The following is a 24,372-nucleotide window of genomic DNA, read 5'->3' on the forward strand; positions in this document are numbered from 1 at the left end:
TCATTACCTTCCTTTTGGACTGTTTGAAACATTCTTCAAGAATTTAAGGTGAAAGAGTAACAAAAAGAGTACAAATTTAAGATCCACTCAATAACATGAAAAATTATGTATCCTGAAGGAACCAACTTTCTTGTTTTCAGTAATTGAAAATAAACATGGGATCAAACTGAATTTTTTGTTATTTACATTATAGTCTTGAATGCTGAAGATTCAAAGAGAACGGAATAAACATGAAGAACCTATTGGCTCCCAATTTTTTAGGATTACATATCCATAAAAAAAATTTTAAGGGTTATTGTTACTTTTAATGGAATATCATTACTGCCAAATGTTGAAGAAATTATTCTTTCTATGTGCCACGCTTTTGATGTAACCAAGTGGTTATTTAGAAAAATAAATTCATATACAAAGCGATGGATGAGGACCAGTTGGTTCTCGCTGTACTTCTGGATTTATGCAAGGCATTCGACATGGTTGTTCATCGGGTACTCGTTAAAAAGCTAGAAATACTTGGAATCGGGGGGAAGGTTTTGGACTTGTTTGGAGACTACCTTGATGAGCGATACCAATTCACGGTAACAAATGAGGTGGAAAGTACAAAAAAATGTGTAAAGTCCGGTGTTCCGCAGGGAAGCATCTTGGGGCCGGTTCTTTTTCTTCTCTATATCGGTGATATCATGAATTGTGATATTAAAGGTAACATTCTGCTGTATGCATATGATACCATACTTTTCTATTCGAGTGAGCCCAAGTTGATATTTTCTCAAGCTCAGAGGGACCTGGAATTAATTAATAAATGGACCTTGGAGAATGGCATGAAACTGAACAGTGATAAATGTGTATATCTGAGAATCTCAAAGCACATAAAAAATACAGAAAAACTATTACTTAGTATAAATGATATAGAACTCGCTGAGGTAAACAAGGTCAAATACTTGGGACTAATACTTGATAGTGGGGTGACTTTCAGTTCACATGTAGAAAATCTGATTGCAAAGTTGAATTATATCAGATACAACATTAGACGTAACTCCAAATATTTAAACACCACTACCAAATACAAAATGTATAATTCTCTTGTTGCTTCACATCTGAATTACCTTCCAGCCTTCTGGGGACAAACAACTGCCCAGATAATAAATAAACTACAAATATCACAAAATAAAGTCATCAAGGTACTATTTAACAAACCACCTTCATCAGACACCATGCAACTTTATAATGACATGAATCTTTTGAAAATTAAGGAGTTAGTTTACCTGGACAGTGTTAAGTTAATTTACAAGATTAAAAACAACTTAGTGGATACTGGCATTAATCTTAGATATGCCAGTGATGTGCATACCCACCATACAAGATCCAGACATAACATCTACATATTGCCAACTGCCAGAAACATTCCTAGGAGGAAAATAACTTACCAAGCTGCCACCTGGTTTAATGAATTGTCAAACAACATCAAGGGCTCAGATACTCTGAAGGTGTTCACAAGTAAAGTGAAAGATCAATTGTTCCAAAGAAGACAGAATAATATTTGATTTATTGAGAAATTGTTTAGTTGTTGAAATTGTTATTGTTACTATTGCTATGTTGTAAAATATGCCTGTTATGAATCACTCATGATCCCTTTGGGTTAATAAATAAATAAAAAAAAAAAAAATAGTCTGCGGATTAAGTTCCTAAAAAATATACGTTTTATTATTCATTACAAATGCTTATCAGCCACTTTCAATAGGACAATGTTTTTTATTTTGTTGAATGGAATTTACATGCCATTCTGCTGTATATCAATGGTGATTGGTGAGTAATTCCTTTTACAGATCAATGTTTATAAATTCAACTGGAAACTTCTATTTCAAATGAAACCTACAGTATGAAATCCATAATAATCTTTTGTACTTTCGCTTTTTACAAGATTTCTCATGCCAGAGAGCACTGTATTCCTAGTAAGTCGATATAATTTTCATTCGGATTTCATTAACCTGGGTTCGAATCCCGCAGCTGGCTATACAATAAAAATCTTTTCATAAATAATTTCATATTTTTTTCTTCACATCTGGAGATATTTTGCGTTAAAAGAAGAAATTATAAACCATAGTGTACAATTTGCAGTGATTTTTTTTTACAGCCTATCATTATTGGCAACCCTTCTATGAAACAATACCACCTAAAACTTTCATTGCAGGAGTTGATACCAATGGTGAAAAGAAATATGTAGGTAGGGTAGTCTCTGTAGATGATCGCACTTGGGTAAGTCAACCTTATTTTTTTTTGGATATATGTAAGTACCAATCATTTGTTTCAGTCAGCCCCAACCACATTCTCTGCCACTAATATGTGGGCTTATTTTGGATGGCAAGGAGAAACCAATAACAGAGTCACGAAATATATTGAAGTAGGTTCTAGAATAATCCATAATATTTTCTTAAATTATGCAACATGAAATAATTGAATAAAACCAAATTTGTTTTGTCGGTGGTTTTCCGTTAGCATTTCGTCAATTCTAATTGTCATTTGATATGTAGATTTCTACTCATCGTATTATAGTTCACTAAAAATGCGTATATTGTATAGGGTGTTCCTAAATATGAGGTACAAACGAAAATTAAAAATTCCTCACATAATTTCGAGAAAAAAAGTCCTATAAACATAGGCCCACAAACGCTTTGTTTTCGAGATATAACAGGCCAATTGAAAAGTCAGCGGTCTACCATAGTAAAACACATTTTTTTTGTCAAAATTCGATATTATTTTTCAACATAGTTGCCTTCGAGGGCGATACAGCGATTATAGCGATCTTCCAATTTTTCGATACCATTTTTGTAGTACGATTTGTCTTTCGCTCCAAAATAGGCCTCAGTTCCGACGATTACTTCCTCATTGACGCTGAATTTCTTTCCAGCGAACATTCTTTTGAGGTCTGAGAACAGAAAAAAGTCGCTGGGGGCCAGATCTGGCGAATACGGTGGATGCAGAAGCAATTCGAAGCCCAATTTATGTAATTTTGCCATTGTTTTCATTGATTTGTGACACGCCGCATTGTCCTGATGAAACAGCACCTTTTTTTTCTTCAAATGGGGCCGTTTTTTAACAATTTCATCCTTTGAACGATCCAATAACGCAATATAATAATTGCTGTTGATGGTCTGGCCCTTTTGGAGGTAATCAATGTATATTATCCTTGCGCATCCCAGAATACTGATGCCATAACCTTGTCAGCTGACTCTTCTGTTTTTCCTCGCTTTGGATTCGGTTCATCGTATGCAGTCCACTCAGCTGACTGTCGATTGGAGTCCGAAGTGAAATGATGAAGTCATGTTTCATCCATTGTCACATATCGACGCAAAGATTCAGGTTTATTGCCCTTAAACAGCTTCAAACACTGCTCAGAATCATTAACACGTTGTTGCTTTTGATCGATTGTGAGCTCGCGTGGCACCCATTCTGCACACAGCTTTCTCATGTACATCATTCGTGGATGATAAGGTCATTCAAAATTATTTTGTGAACCTTTTTGGTTTTTTTCGTCGGTGACAGCGTCTTTTGGACGTCCACTGCGTTCGCCGTCTTCGGTGCTCATTTCACCACATTTAAACTTAGCATACAAATCAATGATAGTTGATTTTCCTTGTGCAGACCCCGGAAACTCTTCATCAAGCCAAGATTTTGCTTCAACTGTATTTTTTCCTTCAAAAAGCAATATTTTATCATCCCACAAAATTTTTTTTCTTCCAAATAACAAAAGTAGCTACACTCACAACGCAATATCTCACAAACTAATGGTTGGACTGCTGTCAAATTTTGACACGTATCGTTTGAAGTTGGTACTAACTAAAAATCATATGGATTTAATACCAGCACCGCCATCTGTGCATCAGACCGGGGACTTTTCAATTGGCCTAATAGTCTGTTCAAAACATTCCTAGCTACAAGCAGTTTACTAGAGATGTTCTATTTCCACTTGATGCAAATTTTTTTTCATTTCAGCTTTTAATGGTTGAAAAGCATAGACCTGGCTTCGACTGGTTACGTGTAAATTCGAAAAAGGATTTGTATAACTTGGAGGATAACTGCTGCTTTGTTGAGGGTGGATACGGTTATAAAGATGGGAAAAAATATGTAGCTTATGTCGCTAGAACCTTCGATTCAGGAGTTTACTACATAGGAGGTTTATATATGCCACTTTGGGATAATAAAGTAGTTATGCATTATATGCAAGGATGGGAAACCAAGTACATAGAACAAAATTATGCAGTCCTTGCTTATGATTGTTGCACACATAACTACTGTAATTCTCACGATAATCAAAAATTTCCATGTTGTAGAAAATCTAAAAACAAAAGGGATGCTCTTGATTATATTAATTCTTCTGGAATTAATAGTTCTCTTGATATGTCTACTTTCACTTTGTTATTACCATAAATGCATTAATTTTACAATTTTATAAAATAAGAAGTTTTATGATAGAGAAAGAAATGATTTCAATAAAGTGGATTTTTGATCGAAGGCATACTTGTGTTTACTTCATTTTTAGTCGATAGACAGTTTGTGAATAAATGAAGCTCAAGCTTCAAAAAAAGCGGATTGCGAATTTAAAATAACTGAAATGTTCCAATAAGGAGTCCCTAATGATTCAAAAAATACTCAGCTGGCGCAATGCTTCTTTGTTCTCTACTTTAGAAACAACACGAATTCCGAAATTCCTTCAACCAGTAATCGTGGAAAATATTGGGGTTCTGGGAATTTCACATTGCGCATATGCAAAGTGCAATCTTTAAACCATAATCGGGTAGAAATTAAGACTGTTGCAAGGATTTTCGAACACACCGACAGACAGAGGTAAAAACAAACGTTTTTAAATTGCAATTTACCTATACATACAAGTATCACGAAAGGTAAGTATATTTTATCGAAAAAATCAGATAATAGCAATGACGAGAGTTCACATAGTTTCTTTTTGCTTTAGGTAGACTAGGAAGCAAAATCAATAACAAAGCTTTGTGGGATTAGGATCTCGATATTGTACTTTTCATTTATTCATTAATTATAAATGCTTATCAGTATTTTTAAATAGGATAATGTTTTTCATTTAATTGGAATGAATTCAAATATGCTATTCAGTTAGGTAAGGTGAGTAATTCTTTGAACAGATGAATGTTTATAAAATCTACTTGATTTTATATGAATGTCGAGTAGAGAAGTTTACTTTAGGTGAAAACCAACTATGGAAATCATAATATTAATTTGTATTTTCGCTCTTTTCATGATCTCGTTTGCTAGAGACGACTGTACCGCAAGTAAGTTAAAAAATGTGTATTGAGTATTATACCGTTATTTTTCTATACAGGGTATCATTACTGGCAACCTTTTTATGGAACAATACCAGCCAAAACGTTCAACGCAGGAGTTGATACAAATGGTGAAATTAAATATGTTGGCAGGATTGTTTCTCCAGGGGAACGGACTTGGGTGAGAAAGCCTTGATTTTCAATTGGTTGATAAGTACCTACCCTTTATAATATGTTTCAGTCAGCTCCAACCACATTTTCTGCCACAAATATGTGGTCATACTTTGGATGGGAAGGGGAATCAAATGATAGGATCACAAAATTTATTGAAGTGAGTTCAACTGAAATCCGTCAAATTTCGCGTGAGACAGTTTTGGCAACATAACGACAGAAAGAATTAGAATTCTACGGCTTGTAGAAAACCAATATACAAGGCGTTTCCTAATTATGGAACGAAGCTTTAAAGTATGATTCATTATTTTAAATTTCAGCTTCTGATGGTTGAACCAATCAGACCTGGTTTCGGCTGGGCTCGTGTCTCTAAGAAGAGGGAACTATATAATTTGGAAGATAATTGCTGTTTTGTTGAAGGTGGATACGGTTATAAAGATGGGAAAAGATATGTAGCTTATGTTGCTAGAACCCATGACTCAGGTGGTTATTACATTGGAGGCCTTTATTTACCTGATTGGAATAATAAAGACGCTATGCATTACATGAAGGGATGGGAGTCCAAGTACATAGAAAAAGATTATGCTATTCTTGCTTATGATTGCTGCACTAATCAATATTGTTCATCTCATCAAACTATAGTATGTTGTAAAAAGAAGAGAAATGATTTCAAAAGGGAGGCAGTTGATTATACAAATAATACTGAAACTGAGGATGGAATTGATATAACTTGGAGAAAACCGACTATTTCTTTGGTAGATGGCAACATGTCTACTATTGTTTTCTGAAAACCAATAAATGCTTTTATGTGACGGTTCTTTAAGGAATATTTATGAAAGACAAAATAAACCATGTTTTATAATTTCATTCTGTCTTAATTTATTTCTTATTCTAATAACCAACAAAGTAAAAATTAAAAATTGCGTTTCGAACACAAACAACGTCCTTAAAGCTTGAAGATGTTCAATGTGAGCAATAAAACTATTCGATTGCACTTTTAGAAAAGAAGTTGAGCAAATTATTGGTTCTTCGTATATTATCATATTATATAAAATAAATCTCATTACTTTTTCCTAGTACATTCCCCACGTTATAAAAAAAAAACTATCAACATTTTTTTATTCAAAATATTATGAAATTGGCATTTCTAGAAGAATCCCATGAATGTTAGATTGCCTGCAGCAAACATGGATTCATATTTCATTGTCTCCAAACTCATTTTTCGAAAATATTTTTTCCTCTAAACATCCTTCAGTACTCTCCCAGGCATACTGCACTCATATATAGGTCAGAAAAAGCTTTCTTTAGGACGGTTTTGCTTCGGGTGCATGGTGCATTTGCCATCCACTTTACAAAATTCTGGTGCTCTTTGTCATAGAAGTTTCGTGACCTTTTTGGCAATAAGTTTTCTACAGCCTTTTTTGCTTTTTCGTACATTTTCTCCGAAATCTTATCAGGTGTGTGAATAAGTCTTTCCCGTTTTTTGTAAGAGATGGCGCCACCAATACTGTGCGAGTATTTAATGGTTACATATGTCATAATCAAAGCTTATTCATCTGTCAACAATTCCACACTAACACATTAGTTGAAATTTTTTCGCATCATAAATTTTTGAAATCGTGAAAATGTCGAAATTTGAGCCGAGTCGACGTCATTTGCGGGAAGTTTCACTTTATTGGTTCAATTTGAAGAAATCTGCTGCCGAGGCGCATCGGTTGCTTCAGGAAGCTTATGGAGAAGGTTGTGTCGATGATTCAAGTGTTCGCGGATGGTTTCGACGCTTCAAAAGTGGCGATTTCGACGTGGAAGACAAGGAGCGTTCCGGGCGGCCGCAAATCTTTGAAGATCAAGAATTGGTGACTTTGCTTGATGAAGATTCGTGTCAAACGCAAGAAGAACTTTCTGAAGCATTGGGAGTTGACCGAACAACCATTTCCAAGCGTTTGAAAGCCATGGAAATAATCCAAAAGCAAGGAAATTGGGTGCCGTACGAACTGAAGCTGGGAGACGTCGAACGGCGTTTTTTCACTTGCGAACAGCTGCTTCAGCGACATAAAAGAAAGGGTTTTCTGCATCGTATCGTGACTGGCGATGAAAAGTGGATCCGTTACGATAATAAGAAGCGAAGAAAATCATGGGGACTACCCGGCCATGCATCATCATCGACGGCCAAGCCAAATATTCATGGCGCCAAGCTCATGCTCTGTATATGGTGGGTCCAGCTAGGTGTGGTTTACTATGAGCTTCTGAAACCGAATGAAAGGATCACAGGCGAGGTCTATCGACGACAATTGATGCGTTTGAGCCGCGCACTGCGAGAAAAACGGCCACAATACTCCGACAGGCACGACAAAGTTATTTTGCAACATGACAATGCTCGCCCACATGTTGCACAGCCGGTGAAAACATACTTAGAAACGCTCAAATGGGAAGTCCTACCCCACCCGCCGTATAGTCCAGACATTGCTCCGTCTGATTACCATCTCTTCAGATCGATGACGCATGGCCTGGCTGACCAGCACTTCCATTCCTACGAGGAAGCCAAAAAATGGGTGGATGACTGGATAGAGGCCAAACCGGTCGAATTTTTTCGCAACGGGATTCGTATGTTGCCAGAAAGATGGGGAAAAGTTGTAGCTAGCGATGGCCAATACTTTCAATAATTCATTTGTAACCATTTTTTCACAATAAAGGCTCAAAATTTGAAAAAAAACGGGAAAGACTTATTCACACACCTTATACAATTTCAAAGTTTTACCGTTTTTCCATAACACTATGATACAAACAAAATAAATTGAATTTCAAAGTTTGTGTATATAGTAAATTAAGGAGGATCACCACCGCGTGACATTCTGGTGATCTGTCAATATTTTTCCAGAGGAGGAGGGACAAAAACAATATAATAAATTGTTGTGAGAACAATTGAATTTGCAGTAGAAGTTAGGAATATTACAATAGATTCAACTTTCGTCGAAAGTTAGTTTTAGCAGCATTTTTTTAAATTTCTCACAAAATTAGAGTTTTGCCTTTTTTGTAATGATTTTTTGTATGATTTTTTTTTTTTTAATATTTTTGAAATGCATCAGTGCTTTATAGGAAGACCCTATTATCAATGTTTCGCGAAAAACAAAGTCTTATTTTTTTTTTCATTTTCAAGTTGAAAATATCGAAATACTACAATGTAGATTATTGCTTGAAAAAAATCATGTGAAAATCCCATACAAGTCGGTGGTTTGTAAGAAGAAATATATTTAATTTCGTTTTGAACTGAGCAGTCACGTGGTGCTTTTCCGTCCTGATATGACATGAAAGTAATAGAGGATTGCGGTGTTTCATTCCGTGAACATTGGTGGAATATTCAGTATAGCGCTTAATCTTCCCTGCCATATACACCTTCATCTCCATAGCGGACCATGATGACTTTACCGTAGAACGGTTTGGTTTATATCCCAAAATGTTCTGAAAGATGCGCAGCCCATGACGCCATCTCTCGAGCAAACAAAAAGTTACTACACTCCCCCCTGCCAGTACCGACCTAAATTGAATTACAAGACCGAAATAACGTACTATGAATTTTTTTTAGGAACAGTTTTTTTTTATTATATAACCGGGAAATATCAAAGGACCTAGAAAACAATAGAACGACAAAAGATAACAAACACCTTGATGAATAATAAATTATTTGAGCCGAGATTGACCCACCACTATACCTCTACATATATCTTGAACACAAAAGTGTTCAAGATATAGAGGCTACAAGTAAAAATACGAGTGTTTCAAGAAAAAATCACGAAGTTTTTTCAGCGACAAACAAACTAACTGTTGAATATCCTTATCAACGAGGAAAAACAAATTAACGTAACATTTGATTGTTCCATTGTTGAAGTTTTCGTCATTCCGGTATATAGATTCACGTATCGAATGATAGAATCAGAGTACTTCAGATGACTAATGAATTTCAACTAGATTGTATATAAATGTAGCTTCAAGGCCAATATCACGCAATATCTTCTAGACTACATCCAATAATGTTTCTTTTTCTGCTTCTTGGATTTTCAACTTTTCTGTCAACTGGCAACTGCTGGCTTTGGACAACGCATTTGAAGACCTGTATTCCTAGTGAGTATGGTTGACTTTCAAAATAGTTTAGATCGAATTGGGAAAAAAATCTTATTTTTCATACTCAAGTTTTGTTGAGTCTACACAAGATGTTAATTTGTAGGTTTTAAGTGTTTAAAATTGTTATGTATTGATTTTTAGTGGGTTTTTTCAGGATACCACTATTGGCAACCCTACTATAACGGTATTCCGCCAAAGGCATATTTAGCTGGAATAGATAGAAATGGAGACAAAAAATATATAGCAAGAGTTGTCGCACCAGACAAAAGATCTTGGGTATGTTGTTTCATTATGTGATACTTTTCAAAACTGTATCTACCTTACATCATCGTAATTTTTTTCAAGTCTGCACCTACAACATTCTCGGAAAGAAATAGCCATATATTCTTTTCCTGGGACAAACATGACGGAATTAGAGTTGATGCATGCATTGAAGTAAGTTTCACACCAATGTTTCTATTCATCTTGTTATTTATTTTCACCCATAATGCTAAAACCTTTGAATACCTGTTCTTCTTTAAAACCTTAATTCGAAACGAATCATTTCTTCAACTTGATTTCCTTGCAACAATCTCGTAGAGCTAGTTATATGAAGCAAATATTTTGACGTCTGTTAGTCTACTTCTCACAAACGCAAATTCGTAATAAAACTAACACATAGATTCTGAGGCATCAAAATTTCACCAAATTTTCACCATTAACGAATTTCAAGTTCCTACACAATCCATTCAAGAGTTATCGAGTACATGCTGGACAGAATAGATTTCGACCTTCTAATCAGTGAGTCAATATAATGTCACATTTTCTGTATTAACACAATTATTCAAGCAACAAAACATTAGATGAAATTACGAAAGCATTACTTACAACTGCCATAGGCACTATCCTTTCAAATTTAGATATGTCACGTCAAACAGATAAAAATCGTGTTGGTCAACCTGCATTTTGACATTCCACTTGTATTCCATGCTCGACTCAAACGTCAAATATATACGTGAAGGTTTCATGCTCAATAATATGAATCTCATGTATTACGATTTACAGGGTTCATAATGATTCTTTTTCATACTTCCAGGTTTTATGTATAAACCGACCAGCCGGAGGATTTGGATGGCGTGAGACAACAAAGCTTGATTTCGAAAATTCAAAAAAGGCCTGCTGTTTAGTTGAAGGTGGCTCTGGGTATAAAGACGGTAAAAAAATTGTTTCCTACGTGGGGAGAACATTACAAAAAGGTGTCTATTACATTGGCGGTGTGTATGAACCAAAGTGGACATTTCTCTTTCAATCGCATCCAATGCATTATGTGGATGAAATAGGAGGATCTCATGGCCTCAGCCAAGACTTCGAAGTTCTGTCTTACGATTGCTGTACAGAAGAATATTGTAGAAAGCCAAACAAGGCTGATTGTTGCTACGATATTGTCTGAATTAAGAAGCTACAATCACATATCTTTATGATAACTTGTATTTTTTATGTGCATTACACTTTTCTAACTTCCTCTAATACATTATTTTTACCTTAATGCAATTATATTTATACATATGATTATTTTTATCACATTACAAAGGGATATCATCTCAAATGAATAATTTCTTTATAAAATGAAATATCAAATGTAAGATACAAGAATAATGGAATTTTGCTAAGTTCATAGCAAGAAGAGGAAGCATTTTTTTTAATTCGTAATTTTTTTTTATTTGAAGAAGTCAATTTTGAGTGCAGAATAGTTTGCACGAGTATAGAAGTGATTGCAAAGAAATTAATCGAAAAAATCAAGATTTTCATATTTATTTGTAAAATAAAATATGGCACAAAAACTTACAACACGAATGTAGAAGATAATCCAAAAAATGGAAGAATAGAGAATTCTGTTAGAATTAATAATAATAAATTAAGTATTTGGTCACACACACATCAATGATTGATCAACTAAAGTAATACTTGCGTTATCTTTTTATAACTCGTCAGAGAAATGGTGGCTTTTGTATAGCTGATCCCCATAGTCTGTAGCTTCACTTCCAACAAATGTTTCATAATGATTTATCACTTCAGAATAGCTTAGTAAATCATCGTGATCGTCATCACTCTCAGCGAATAAGTGATCAACTTCTTCCTGGGCAATTTCCCTAAAAAAGATTTCAATAGTAAATATAGGAAAGACCTTATTCATCTTTCTTCCATAATATTAATCCCTTATTACAATATGCCTTTTTCAGGGCTATTTCTGAGATCTATTTCTAATGCTTGAGTCAGGCATGAAATTGTACTGAACTTTTCCCCCTGAAATGTCAAAATACAGGACCAACACAATTTTTGTCTGTTTGACATAACTCACTCCATATTTTCATACTTGTATAATTGTATTAGTAAAAGTCAAACTAGTTAGAATCCATGTTCTAATATTCATTAGTAATAACTACCCTGTGTCACCAACTCTGGCACACCCTGTATACCTCTTTTGTTCAATTAATTGCAATAAATTTCCCAGTTCATTATTATTAGAAAAACTAGTTAATTGAAACTTCTAGATGGATCTCAAAATAACAAAACAACTAAAATGACAATAAAATTTTCAACTTACTCATTACTTGGAACAATCCATGATAATATTTCATTTCCCGACAATTTTCCATCATTGTCTGTATCATAATCTCTATCAAATGAATTTTTCTGTTCAAGCAGCCACTGCTTGTCATGTTCTTTTCCTTGGGTACCTATATACTCCTGGAAATCAATTGAACCATCCTTGTTCTTATCTTTATCCCTCAGAGTTTGTTCCAAAAATATTGGAAGCATTGATGGATGCTCTTCGGGATGGGTGAATATAGTGAATTCTTTAATATCTAATAATCCATCTTTGTTCATATCTGCAGCATTCCAGATAGTTTTATCATCGTCAAGCAACTAAAATAAATTATAATATATACTGAAATTCCAAATTTCACTACAATAAAATAGGAAAGTATGGTCATAATAGATGATGTTTCTAGAGTTACTTAGGGCAACTTCTGAAAAAACTTACATTGCTGTTGGCCTCTTCTTCAGTATCATAAGTGTCTTCTTTATATTCTTCCCAACTTACTAAGCCATCTCTGTTTTCATCTACATCTTCTAAGCGTTCTGCAGCCTCTTCTTCAGAAAGCATACTGAAATTAGAATATTTTGCTCATGTTAAGAATGCGTAAACAAAAATACAAGTATATAATGATCTGAATTCAAGACAATTGACCCAAATGTTTCAATGAATTAAAAAAAACCGTCACAAGAGATATTCTGATTGTTGATCAATTATATGTTCAATAAATAAATATTTTCATTTTTTTTCAAGAAATGTCTACAATAGTAAAGAAATTAAATGAAGAATACCTGTTATGAAGAAAATAATATCAATATCTAAAATTATTAGTTTTGTAATAGGAATCAGGATATATTGAAACAAAAATTCACACAATGTTAATTTTCCAATCAGAATTATGTCTTGATCCCAATAATTCCATATTATTTTCTTTTTTCGAACTGATATTTTTCGATATGTCCACAGAATTCAGGAAATAAATAATGGGATAAAATTTATATCCACCTGAAAGATCTAAGAATCCATGCCTTTAGTTCTTGTCTATTTATCTGACCATCTCCATTGAGGTCCATTTTTTTCAAAAGTAAGCCTAATCGTTCCTTGGCTTTTTCTGGTGGAAGACTATCAAATTCTTCTGCTTCTGCATGACTACCTAAGATTGCTTCGTGGTCAAAAGCTATATTATGTTCTCCACTTTCAGAATAATGGGAGTGATCTCTAGGGCTAAAAGCTCCATCAGCTTCTCTTTCTTTATGTATTTCATTATTATGCCCATGCATAACACCTCCGATTGTAAGTCGACCATTTAAAAAAATTATTAATACAACAGCAAATATTTTTTTTTCGAGGTACATTTCATAAACTTATATAACTTCACTGAAAATATTGAATCTTACATGAACTATCTCATATTTTGCTCAGAAGTATTTCAGTATTTGAATTAATCTATATTTGACAACATTCGAATACGGAGTACAGACTACAGACAGACAGACAAATTGACAGATATTTTATTTTCTTAGAAACATTTTAATATTCATTCAATCTAGGTTCTTTCACAGATTCTAGAATTTTAAATGTGAGAAATCATATCTTCCTGCTAATCCTTAGGGGATAGTTGTTTATTTTATTACTTCATAAGAAAAACAACCGAGCAACTTTAACCCTTAGACAAAGGAAGGATTTCTATTTATTTCTCTATGCTTTAACCTAAAATGTAATAAAAACAATAATCCCCAAATAAAAACAATTTCAGTACAAAAAAGTGTCCTACTTGGAATGGAATCGACAGTAATGTCTCTAGAAAATACTTGACTGTATTGTAACATTATATGCAATTAACAGATAACAAAGTTAAATACAATGAAAATCGAAGATATTGAAGAGAAAATTAAAAAATACGAACTCTATATTGAAGAAGACCTTAAGAACGATTTGAAGAAAGTGGATGATACCCTACGATTGAAAAATAGTATGTATCAAGAATGGGAGGAAGTTGAAAATATGTCAAAAACTATTCAGGAGTTCAACGAAAAAGATAGGGATATGCTTTTGAAATTGGAATTGGGAGATGGTGTATTAGTTCAAGGCGAAGTAACAAATTTTAACGACGTCTTTGTTGACATAGGACTTGGACATATCCTAAAAATGGAACCTGTGGAAGCTATAAAATATGCAGGAATTAGAAAAAACATATTAAAAAAAGAAGTTGATCATAACCGAAAACTTGCTGTGGAAATAAAAACCCGTATCAAGTTTACTCTATTAGCTATAAGTGAATTACAATCTACAATTTTACCTCCTGAACAAGAGAAAAAAAGATAATGTTCTGTAAACCAGTATTCATTAATGAAAATTAATATGATATTTCCACCTACACTTAATATGTTTTTCATAAATACAAATTTGAGTGAATTAAAATTAGTAGGATTAATGCCTAATTATTTGATCATTCCATAGACATACTATCATATAGCCTAAGAATCATTTTTTTCTTAATTACACATTAAAATTCATTATCTTTATAGATAGTGATCAAAATATTTTGCGCAAAAATTATAGAATGATAAAGTGTGAATATGTTTTCATTCTTTAATTTTTCTTGAAAATGTTTAAGCTAAACAATTATTATTGAAGCATTAATAGTGCATAGGTGTTTCACACCTAAAATAATTGATTCTTTCATTTACATAAAAGAAGTACTGTAGCCATTGATATGCGGGTGTAAATACTGTACATAAATAACTTTATGGAAAATTTTTATTTTTTGAGTAAGATGCTATTTTATGTGTTCACTATTACAAAAACTTCCTTAAGTATAAAATAATATAGTTGAGACTGAGTCACTTTTTAAAGATTCCACATAATATGTTACAAATGGTTTAATGGGACACTGTGTATGTTAGGATCCTGTGTATGTTGAGTGTATGTAAGAACCATTTTATTTAGGGTTGAATTTGTATGGTTATAGTTCCGTCTGATTGAAAGAATTATTGAAAAGTGCATCAGCAATAAGTAAAAACATTTGTTGATGAATGAAGAAATAAATATCTTGTCTCTAAGAATAACCTACTCAATTCTATATTCTATGATTCACATTATTCTAAATGTCAACTGAAGTCTCTGATATTTCATAATAATTTCATATAAATTGGTTGAATATAATGTGAAAATTAATTGATAAAATAACTAAATGCAAAGAATATGCACGATGGATGACTAGATAATCTTTGCATCTGCATCGTAAATTACGTTAACCTCAATCTAATATAAAGATTTTCTGCTTTGAAATAATTGTTTACAAGTAAACTCGAAGTATGGAACTAAATACACTAAGAAAATTCAAAATGTTTAATCACCCCAATTTCTTGAATTTCCTCAAATCTAATAAGAACCACTCTATTGCAATAACTCAATTCATTGTTGTACGTTGAACTAACAATAAATTATGGGAGGATCAGTAAGCCAAGTATTTCATACTGGAAGTGCTTTATTAACAAACGGACATGGTCATAAAGTATCCGATTCTACTAAACAAAAAGTTCAGACAATTTTTGATGCTTTGCGAGCCAATCCTAAAGTTGGTGTACAAAGACTTGAAGGTCTACTGCAACAAATACCTAAAGTAAGCAACTATGAGTTTGATTGTTAGCATAAAAGTGTATCAACCAAACCAAGTTATCTTCAGTTCTTAGTAACATATTTAGTGATAGCTCATAAGTCTAAAGATTTTTTCCTCACAGTTAACGATAAGACTTAAATTTTTTCTAACCCTAATCCAAAGTAATTAATCTGTGAATAATGAGATAAGTCCTAAAATATGAAGCATAAATGATTATGATGTATCATATCATCCAATGGCTCTAATTTTGTGAACTTTTTCAACAGAATGAGAATATATTGACCATCCATGATGAAACAGGTTATAATTTGCTTCAGAAGTGTGTAGGAGCAAATAATGTTGATCTTGTTCGTTGGTTATTGGCTAGACACTCAGCAGGAGAAGTAAATAGATTTCCTTGTAGTCTTCCATTACATATAGCATGTCTCAAGGGGTAAGTTATTGTTTGTTGAACAAATACGGAGAATTTCTCATAAATAACAATATTTCCATGAATACTGTTCGTAGTGAAATTGAAAAGTGCGGGTATTTTATTTTGTATTCTATTTATTTCTATGAACCTACTTATCTGGTATGTTAATTAAGGATTTTTCAAAGCTCAAAGGAATTTCTTTCACACAAAATGAGCGGCATATATTTTTAAAAGTAGAAATAGCTACAAATTAAGCCACTGTATTCAATTAAAAAAATAATGTTATTTGATTTGTCATATCCTCACTTGTTTTCAGTCATGATGCTTGTGTGGAAATGCTTTTGAAGCATGGTGCTAAAATAGATGTTGAAGCCAGAATGTGTTGGCCTGGGCCACACAGTAACAGTTGTGAAGATAGAGGAAAATTTTGTAAGTTTTCCAGAATTTTAAAAAGATGATAGAAGCAACAAGAGATATTTTCCAATAAGCAATTAGGATTGTATAAATATACATATTTACTCTATGCAAAAAATAAATGAAGTTAAAGAAAATACTAATATTGGGAAAAAAAAACAAAAAAATGGCTCGTTTGTAATGTAGTTTATTTTTGTGTGATTGGATTTTTGATTTAAGTTGAATCTGAAAACTGAATTAAATTTTCATTTCAGCATCAGCATCTATTCCTCAGGAAGAAACTTGTATTGAGAGGGATTCCCGAGACAGGACACCTCTTAGCAAGTTACAGTCTGCTATATATTATGCTTTGGATGGTGATCATGTAAATGTGTTGAACATGATCTCACAGAAAGCCGAAGATCTTTGGGTTAGGGTGAGTATATGAGAAGTATAGAGGACTGTAAAAAACACTAATCATTTACAGAGAATTCATTTAAATTCGTGGTGTGGAGAAGCGCTACTTGTAATCACAGAAAATCAACACAAATTTCTCCGCAGCACTCTTAACCACAAATTTGAATGAACGCTCGTTATATATGGTACAAGCTAAGCGCTACTTGTAATCACAGAATACGTATGATTTTTTATTCCACTTTTGTATTCTACACATTGAAAAACGTAAACTTTGAAATTTTGAGGCGGGTTAATTTTTTTCCTTTTATTTGAATGTTTATTATTGAAAATAATAAACCAAAAGCAGCTCGCATTTTCGAATATGCAAAATCATTCAAGAGATAAATCAGCGATAAATATGTTTTACTTTTTCCAGAATGGTTTATTCAGAAGTCGTAAACCACTTTTGCATGCAGCTTGTGAAAGAGCAGCATGGCGTTGTACTCAATTCATCGTAACTGAGAGAAGTGAAGAAATACATGTTCTTAAAGATGAATATTACCCTATACATTATGCCGTTCTACATGATAACAAGTTTTTAGAATTATTGATTAACGCAGGTGCTGACACTACTGTAAGGACAACTACCCAACAAATGACGCTGCTTCATGTTGGTGAGTCCAAGTATTCATTGGATTGCACTCGTAATTTGCTCCTAAGAATCCAGCACTCCACAGTACATTGTTTTCGATCTTGTAGCACCTTTATTTTCCAAGAAGTTCTAATTTTTGTTTATTCAAAACATTCTAAATTCTTACGGAAAACTTTTTTTGATATCAATGTTATTTTCATTCCAGTATTATTGGTGGCACACAAGTCTGCCGAAGACACTTTAGCTACGATACGTTTACTCTTAGATCACGGTTGCAAAGAGCTGATCAATGCCCCAGATAGTTTAGGAAACACGCCACTGCATGCTCTTATAGTTCGTTATGCTTTGGAGGATTCACAATATGGATACGACAGGTGGAACAAATGGGATGTACTGCATCTGGTCCGCTACCTCATACAAGCAGGTGCAAAACAATCGATCAATCATTCTGGCAATTCGGCTATAGCTTGTGTCCTCAGACATGTTCGACATGATTGGGATGTTTGTTACGAACTGCTGACCATGCTTTTGCATGAAGGTGGTGAGTATCTTAGACGTAAATCTTTCGGGTCCAAAACATTCTTAGTCACCTTTGCCAGCTGAATACTTTTATTGCTATTCTATCATGATTACATTGGGTATGGTCCGTATATCGCCGAGAATTTCAGAGCGGTCACTAGTGGTTTTCAATGTTTCAGGTAACCTGCTTCGTATTTACGGACCGCTTGACACTTGTCAATGGTTAACTAAATTTTTCATTGACAGAATTTTGGAGGTTATATCGGGTGCCCTAAGGTGAGTAGCCTATTAGATTATTATGGAAACTATTGATGGTAAAGATTTCAAATTTTGTGGATAGATATTTGGCCAGTTAAGGTACATTTGTAAAATAATTTCACATTTCCAGTGTTGCCGGATGTACGACAATTTGGCAACAACTTAGTTATTTTGAATGGGACATCCGGTATTTCTATTTTTTTATGATATTCCATAAAATATTAAATCTATTCACTCTTACTTTTTCATCCCTATCTTCAACGGTTTTTGAGTTATTAATAATTTTTCGAAATTTTAGATCAAATTGGCGTATTACGAAAATGACTCTAGTTCGCTCAATATTTGAGATTTAAGTCAGAAATTTTGCAAGTCGTTAGATATTGATCTGATCTGTCTCACTGCTTTTGAATTATGGTTGTCAATAATACAGGACGGACCAAAAAAAATCATCATTTGCCAAGTTACAAAATAGTAAAAAAGTCTGTGTAAGTGAATAGAAAAATTGTAGAATGTGTTGTACTGATTCCAAAAATTGAAAAATATACTAGGTGTCTAATTTGAAAAAATAGACTTTTTTACAATTTTGTAACTTGGCAAATGATGATTTTTTTTGGTCCGTCCTGTATTATTGACAATCATAATTCAAAAGCAGTGACACAGATCAGATCAATATCTAACGACTTGCAAAATTTCTGACTTAAATCTCAAATATTGAGCGAACTAGAGTCATTTTCGTAATACGCCAATTTGATCTAAAATTTCGAAAAATAATTAATAACTCAAAAACCGTTGAAGATAGGGATGGAAAAGTAAGAGTGAATAGATTTAATATTTTATGGAGTATCATAAAAAAATAGAAATACCGGATGTCCCATTCAAAATAACAAAGTTGTTGCCAACTTGTCGTACATCCGGCAACACTGGAAATGTGGAATTATTTTACAAATGTACCTTAACTGGCCAAATATCTATCCACAAAATTTGAAATCTTTACCATCAATAGTTTCCATAATAATCTAATAGGCCACTCACCTTGGGACACCCGATATATGGTTGATCTCTTTTAATTTGTGAGTAACTAATATTTATTAATGGCTCTGAAGGGTATTTGTTTCATAATTAAAATTATAAAGTTTTTGAGTGTTAGATGTCATGGAAAATATTCATAAATAATAATCTGAAAATTAAAATGACAACTGCCAACCGGAGTGGGCGTGGTTACGGAACCTAACCAGAATAAAAGTACAGTTGCTCTGGTGACAGATAACTCACCGAAGTTTGAGGAAATAGTCACCGGGTTTTGAGGAATTTGTCATATACGGACCACCAATTTACTAACCGTAATAAACAAGGTGATATAGGGACCATACACATTGAGTATATTGATGTAAAAATCTTTGGAGAGGAACAATTGAGATGCCGATGGGGCTTAAAGACCTTCTTAACTTAAATTGATTCTTGTATGATTTGAAGTAAGTTGAAATTTATGTTAAAGACGTCTATAAGCGCCATCGGCGTTATTGAAGTTCCATTGGCGTGGAATTTGTTGCATAATGGTATTAATTTCTCAACATAGTTTAGGTAGGAAATTTTGCTAACTTCAGGCTCTCCTTGATAGGTGATCCCAACATGGTAGGACGGGACGGGTCCGACTCTTTAATGGTGTGTTTAATACCGCTTATAAATAAGGATCCCCTCCACCACTTCACTCACAATATGAAGGTGAATAATAAATTTCTTCATTCGGAATATCTTAATGTTTTACCGATTTACAGGTTTGCTATCTGAACTGTATCAGAATCCTTTTGAAAGGAGGTGCAAATCCTAACTGCAGCTATCGAGGCAACCTCACACCTCTTCATGTTCTGGTTTTTACCGTATCAGAAAACATAACCTTGAATTGCGAAGAACAAAAGGAACAGAATTTTGAATTCATCAAGAATTTATTGATTTTATTACTGACCCATGGTTTAGATCCGAACATAAGAGTGAACAGAAGAAACCAAAATATATTACAATCGTGTATGGATATGATACAGAATGTGAGGGAATGTAAGGATATCCTCTATATGTACGACTTGACACTGACTCTAATCCAATATGGTGCTAATCCAGATCTGAGCCTCAATATTTCAGAAGCAATAAAAAACCATCCTCTGCATTTGCAGTCACAGTGGAAACAGAAGAATTTCATTTTATATTACTATGTGATGTTAATATCGGGAAAAGAGAATCTCATAATGGACCCCAAAATGACCTTTTCCAAAATAATTAACCTGTTTCATCAAGTAATGAGTCACAAACCTTTATTTGAATGTTTAAAGATCCTTCATACACAGCAGTTGAGTCTCGTGCCAGGAAAAACGACTGAGCCCTTGACAAATATCATAACGGACTTATACAACAAACCAAGAACTTTGAAGCAGATTTGTAGAGTTAAAATTTTAATTTGCCTAGACAGAAGACCAGGGTTGTACATAAATAAGCTGAATTTGCCAAATCAACTCAAGGATTACATTTTAAACTGTGAATTGTAGGACGGCATAAAAATTATATTTGTTGAATATGATAGATGCCCAATTGTTCATCTTCAAGCCAATCATAACCATGTGCTTGTTTTGTATTTAATCCACCAGTCCAGAAATTCGAACATAAATGTGCAAAAATTTCAAAATAAATTGATAGTGTTGAATGTTCAATAATTCTTGAAATATATTAGAAAAGTTTTATTGATATTTTCTTTCAATTATTTTTCACCCCACCAAAAATAGTTACTTATTTGATGGTGTTTTTTAGAAGAAGGATATACTGAATTTTGTACAATAGTTTGTTATTTCTTTCTATTTTGAAGAATATAACACATCCAATTATTTTTTAAATTAATGATCACTTATATAAACAATCACCGTAGAATGCTAGTATATTGGCCAAGCTTTCTGACCATTAATTATCGTATTTGCATTGCGACCTTATGGTCTATTATGAACCCTATCAGAGCTATTATTACCACTGCACCATCTACATTGATGAAAACCGTTGAGCAACTAGAGCTTGTTGTTTAAACAAGGTCTTGATGTATATTTATATTCAGAAGGAGCAACTGAAAGGTTCATAACTAATATAATTTTTTTTTTTAATTGATTCAAAATTCATATAATATACAGGGTGGCCATTTGAAAACGAAACAGACGAGATTACAGACGAAATAAAGTTTTTCGATAGAAATGCTTGGACAGGTCGATTTCTGTTTCGAGGGGGACAACTTAAGATGTAGGTTACGGACGCATAGCGCTTCAACCCTTGCTACTACAACCCTCACCCCCAAATTTTGAATAGGGAAGATGGGGTGAGTGATACCTCATTTGAAAGGTATTTTTATACTGATTTCAGCACAGTAATTGTTTTTTCATTTTATGCATTAGTTCTCGAAATATTCTTAACTAAGTGTTTGAAAATGAAGTAGTGTTTTCATTGCACTTGTAGTGTTTTGTGAAAAATCGACATTTTGAGCTTCAAAACAACCATGACTGTGACTTCCTTCCTAACTAACTAACGCATGAATATTTCGAGAACTAATGCATAAAATGAAAAAACAATTACTGTGCTGAAATCAGTATAAAAATACCTTTAAATTGAGGTATCACTCACCCCATCTTCCCTATTCAAAAATTGGGGGTGGGGGTTGTAGCAGCAAGGGTTGAAGCGCTATGCGTCCGTAACCTACATCTTAAGTTGTCCCCCTCGAAACAGAAATCGACCTGTCCGAGCATTTCTATCGAAAAACTTTATTTCGTCTGTAATCTCGTCTGTTTCGTTTTCAAATGGCCACCCTGTATTATTATGCCTGAGCTGGAAGGATCAATGTGGTGTAACAACTGATTTTCGTACAAAAAAAGATTCTACAAATACCAAAATAAGTTGGGGGGCTTAAAATTTTTTTTTCCTCAAAAATTCTGAAGATTTATCATTTGAAATAAAAAACCAATAAAGATCAGATTGCTAACCTAACCTAACCTAACCTACATCTTAAGTTGTCCCCCTCGAAACAGAAATCGACCTGTCCGAGCATTTCTATCGAAAAACTTTATTTCGTCTGTAATCTCGTCTGTTTCGTTTTCAAATGGCCACCCTGTATTATTATGCCTGAGCTGGAAGGATCAATGTGGTGTAACAACTGATTTTCGTACAAAAAAAGATTCTACAAATACCAAAATAAGTTGGGGGGCTTAAAATTTTTTTTTTCTCAAAAATTCTGAAGATTTATCATTTGAAATAAAAAACCAATAAAGATCAGATTGCTAAAAAAAAGTTATAAAATTCTCAACGTTCCTCCTTTAATTCTAATTTTCAGGAATGAAAATAAGAATTCCAAGCTTGTATAAAAAATTTTAATCATTTCAAAATAAAATATGAATCACATATTACTAGATAGATTATATCACTTAGGTATTTCAGTGTTACAATTTCCATGTAAAATAACAACCTCATGATCACAACGAGCATAATGATGAAAAACATCACTGTATCCATTATCCCTCCACCAAGTACACAACTGTCTATTAAAACCACAATGTATAGTTTGAATGAGATGTGGATACTCACATCCTATCAACGTATAAAAATCTTGATCTCCAAGATGTCCTTGCTTGAAATTATATTTCTTTGTTAATTTATCTAGTTTAGATTTATTCAGAATTGATTTATATTCATCAGAATTTCTGATAGCATCGAGTTTCAGAAGTAATACTCCAGAATTGTAACCTTGAAATCCACGAGAATGAATGATATTAGGATCAGCACTATCATTCCAATGGTAGTAATCACCAAACGTAGTGTTGAGATGTTTCTTTCTATAAGACCTCATAACATGCCGATAAACAGGACTCAATTCAGGTGCGATGCCAAATAAAGCAGTATCTTTGAATCTAAAAACAAAAGCAATGTAGAAGTGGAAGATACATAAAAGAAACATACTTTTCAAACTGTTTGAATAAAAGATCTATATCTTTTTTGAAATAAATATCACAGTCCAGTAGAATAGCATACTTCTGGTTAGCAGGCGCAATGCGATGTAAGCCCAAAGATATATAGAATAATACATCATTATAGTAACTTCCTGCAATTAATGAATTTTGTAATTGCCCTCACCTATATACCTATAAATTCTTACATACCTGGCTTACTGAAAAAATTTGACATTATACTAACAATATCTTCAATATGTTTTGCACTTTCAGTTATGTGATAAAAATTATAGGAAATGTTTTTGTTAGATTTTTGTATTTGTTTAGAAATAACATTTTCAGCAATTGCTTCAGATGAGTTATCTACTATAATATTCAGATTCAAAGGCACAGAGCTAATCATCATTAAATTTGCAAGAAGAGCTTCAAATTTGTATGTAAGTGGTGATCCAACATAAACTTTTGTAAATATCAACCATACGTTGTGTTGTTCTTCAGTAGGATGTGATTGATTATTTATAGAAGTACTAATTCGTTTCATACTTTCTTCCCTATAATCAATCAAATACACTTTTATATAGGCATAACAAACAATTATTGAAATTATAGTGAAAATCAAAAATGCTTTACGTGGACGACGTATAAATAGTTCCATGATTCATGTAACATATTTTTTCTATAATTCTTTCTATTTTATCTCTCTTTTGAAATTCGTTCAATTAATCAGTTTGCATTGCATTGAATTGAGCCAGTTCATAAATTCAACGGTGTATCAACCGCTGAATTTTTGAACACTAAACTAAATATTAGTAAATATAACCTCCCTATCACTCCTTGACATAAGTCTATCATAGAATACACTGACAGAACCATAGACCTAATAATCTGTGGCATTATTCACTATGTGTACTCATTGTTTAAAGAATAACAATAGTATAATTTCACTCTATTAACTGTGGGCGTAGTTCAATACTGGCCAGTTGCACCACTTGTCTAAACA

The 24,372-nt window shown here is 33.3% G+C and overlaps 7 protein-coding genes across 8 annotated transcripts; 5 read left to right on the forward strand and 2 right to left on the reverse strand.

The window, feature by feature from the left end:
- The first annotated feature begins 1,824 nt into the window (after positions 1-1,824).
- Positions 1,825-4,512, forward strand: LOC123678156. 2 transcript variants are annotated; one of them, XM_045615008.1, is made up of 4 exons: positions 1,825-1,946; positions 2,129-2,250; positions 2,306-2,395; positions 3,988-4,512. In XM_045615008.1, exons 1-4 carry the CDS (start codon positions 1,874-1,876, stop codon positions 4,420-4,422), a joined length of 720 nt encoding a protein of 239 aa, XP_045470964.1. In that variant the 5' UTR covers positions 1,825-1,873; the 3' UTR covers positions 4,423-4,512. The 2 variants fall into 2 exon arrangements, with proteins under 2 accessions (XP_045470964.1, XP_045470965.1); XM_045615009.1 differs by having other exon boundaries at positions 1,857-1,946; positions 2,186-2,250.
- Positions 4,513-5,136: 624 nt separating this feature from the next.
- On the forward strand, positions 5,137-6,326 carry LOC123678030. Its single transcript, XM_045614799.1, has 4 exons — positions 5,137-5,297; positions 5,348-5,469; positions 5,530-5,619; positions 5,780-6,326. The coding sequence occupies exons 1-4, from the start codon at positions 5,225-5,227 to the stop codon at positions 6,245-6,247; spliced, it is 753 nt and encodes a 250-aa protein (XP_045470755.1). The 5' UTR covers positions 5,137-5,224; the 3' UTR covers positions 6,248-6,326.
- Positions 6,327-9,418: 3,092 nt separating this feature from the next.
- LOC123677649 lies at positions 9,419-11,078 on the forward strand. Its single transcript, XM_045614304.1, has 4 exons — positions 9,419-9,578; positions 9,733-9,854; positions 9,924-10,013; positions 10,654-11,078. The coding sequence occupies exons 1-4, from the start codon at positions 9,488-9,490 to the stop codon at positions 11,005-11,007; spliced, it is 657 nt and encodes a 218-aa protein (XP_045470260.1). The 5' UTR covers positions 9,419-9,487; the 3' UTR covers positions 11,008-11,078.
- Positions 11,079-11,353: 275 nt separating this feature from the next.
- LOC123677648 (reticulocalbin-2) lies at positions 11,354-13,651 on the reverse strand. Its single transcript, XM_045614302.1, has 4 exons — positions 13,162-13,651; positions 12,604-12,727; positions 12,163-12,485; positions 11,354-11,707 (listed from the first exon to the last, which is right to left on the reverse strand). The coding sequence occupies exons 1-4, from the start codon at positions 13,509-13,511 to the stop codon at positions 11,536-11,538; spliced, it is 969 nt and encodes a 322-aa protein (XP_045470258.1). The 5' UTR covers positions 13,512-13,651; the 3' UTR covers positions 11,354-11,535.
- A 160-nt stretch (positions 13,652-13,811) lies between these two features.
- Positions 13,812-14,597, forward strand: LOC123677650. The gene has a single exon (XM_045614305.1). It carries the CDS (start codon positions 14,020-14,022, stop codon positions 14,479-14,481), a length of 462 nt encoding a protein of 153 aa, XP_045470261.1. The 5' UTR covers positions 13,812-14,019; the 3' UTR covers positions 14,482-14,597.
- A 649-nt stretch (positions 14,598-15,246) lies between these two features.
- Positions 15,247-21,141, forward strand: LOC123677647 (ankyrin-1). Its single transcript, XM_045614301.1, has 8 exons — positions 15,247-15,781; positions 16,045-16,211; positions 16,507-16,619; positions 16,859-17,019; positions 17,416-17,653; positions 17,837-18,172; positions 20,027-20,130; positions 20,184-21,141. The coding sequence occupies exons 1-8, from the start codon at positions 15,605-15,607 to the stop codon at positions 20,943-20,945; spliced, it is 2,058 nt and encodes a 685-aa protein (XP_045470257.1). The 5' UTR covers positions 15,247-15,604; the 3' UTR covers positions 20,946-21,141.
- A 1,641-nt stretch (positions 21,142-22,782) lies between these two features.
- Positions 22,783-24,222, reverse strand: LOC123678355 (xyloside xylosyltransferase 1). Its single transcript, XM_045615345.1, has 3 exons — positions 23,583-24,222; positions 23,383-23,524; positions 22,783-23,333 (listed from the first exon to the last, which is right to left on the reverse strand). The coding sequence occupies exons 1-3, from the start codon at positions 24,025-24,027 to the stop codon at positions 22,847-22,849; spliced, it is 1,074 nt and encodes a 357-aa protein (XP_045471301.1). The 5' UTR covers positions 24,028-24,222; the 3' UTR covers positions 22,783-22,846.
- Between the last annotated feature and the right edge of the window lie 150 nt (positions 24,223-24,372).

The sequence above is a fragment of the Harmonia axyridis genome, chromosome 4, assembly GCF_914767665.1.
Source record: "Harmonia axyridis chromosome 4, icHarAxyr1.1, whole genome shotgun sequence".
In the NCBI taxonomy this organism is placed as follows: Eukaryota; Metazoa; Arthropoda; class Insecta; order Coleoptera; family Coccinellidae; genus Harmonia; species Harmonia axyridis.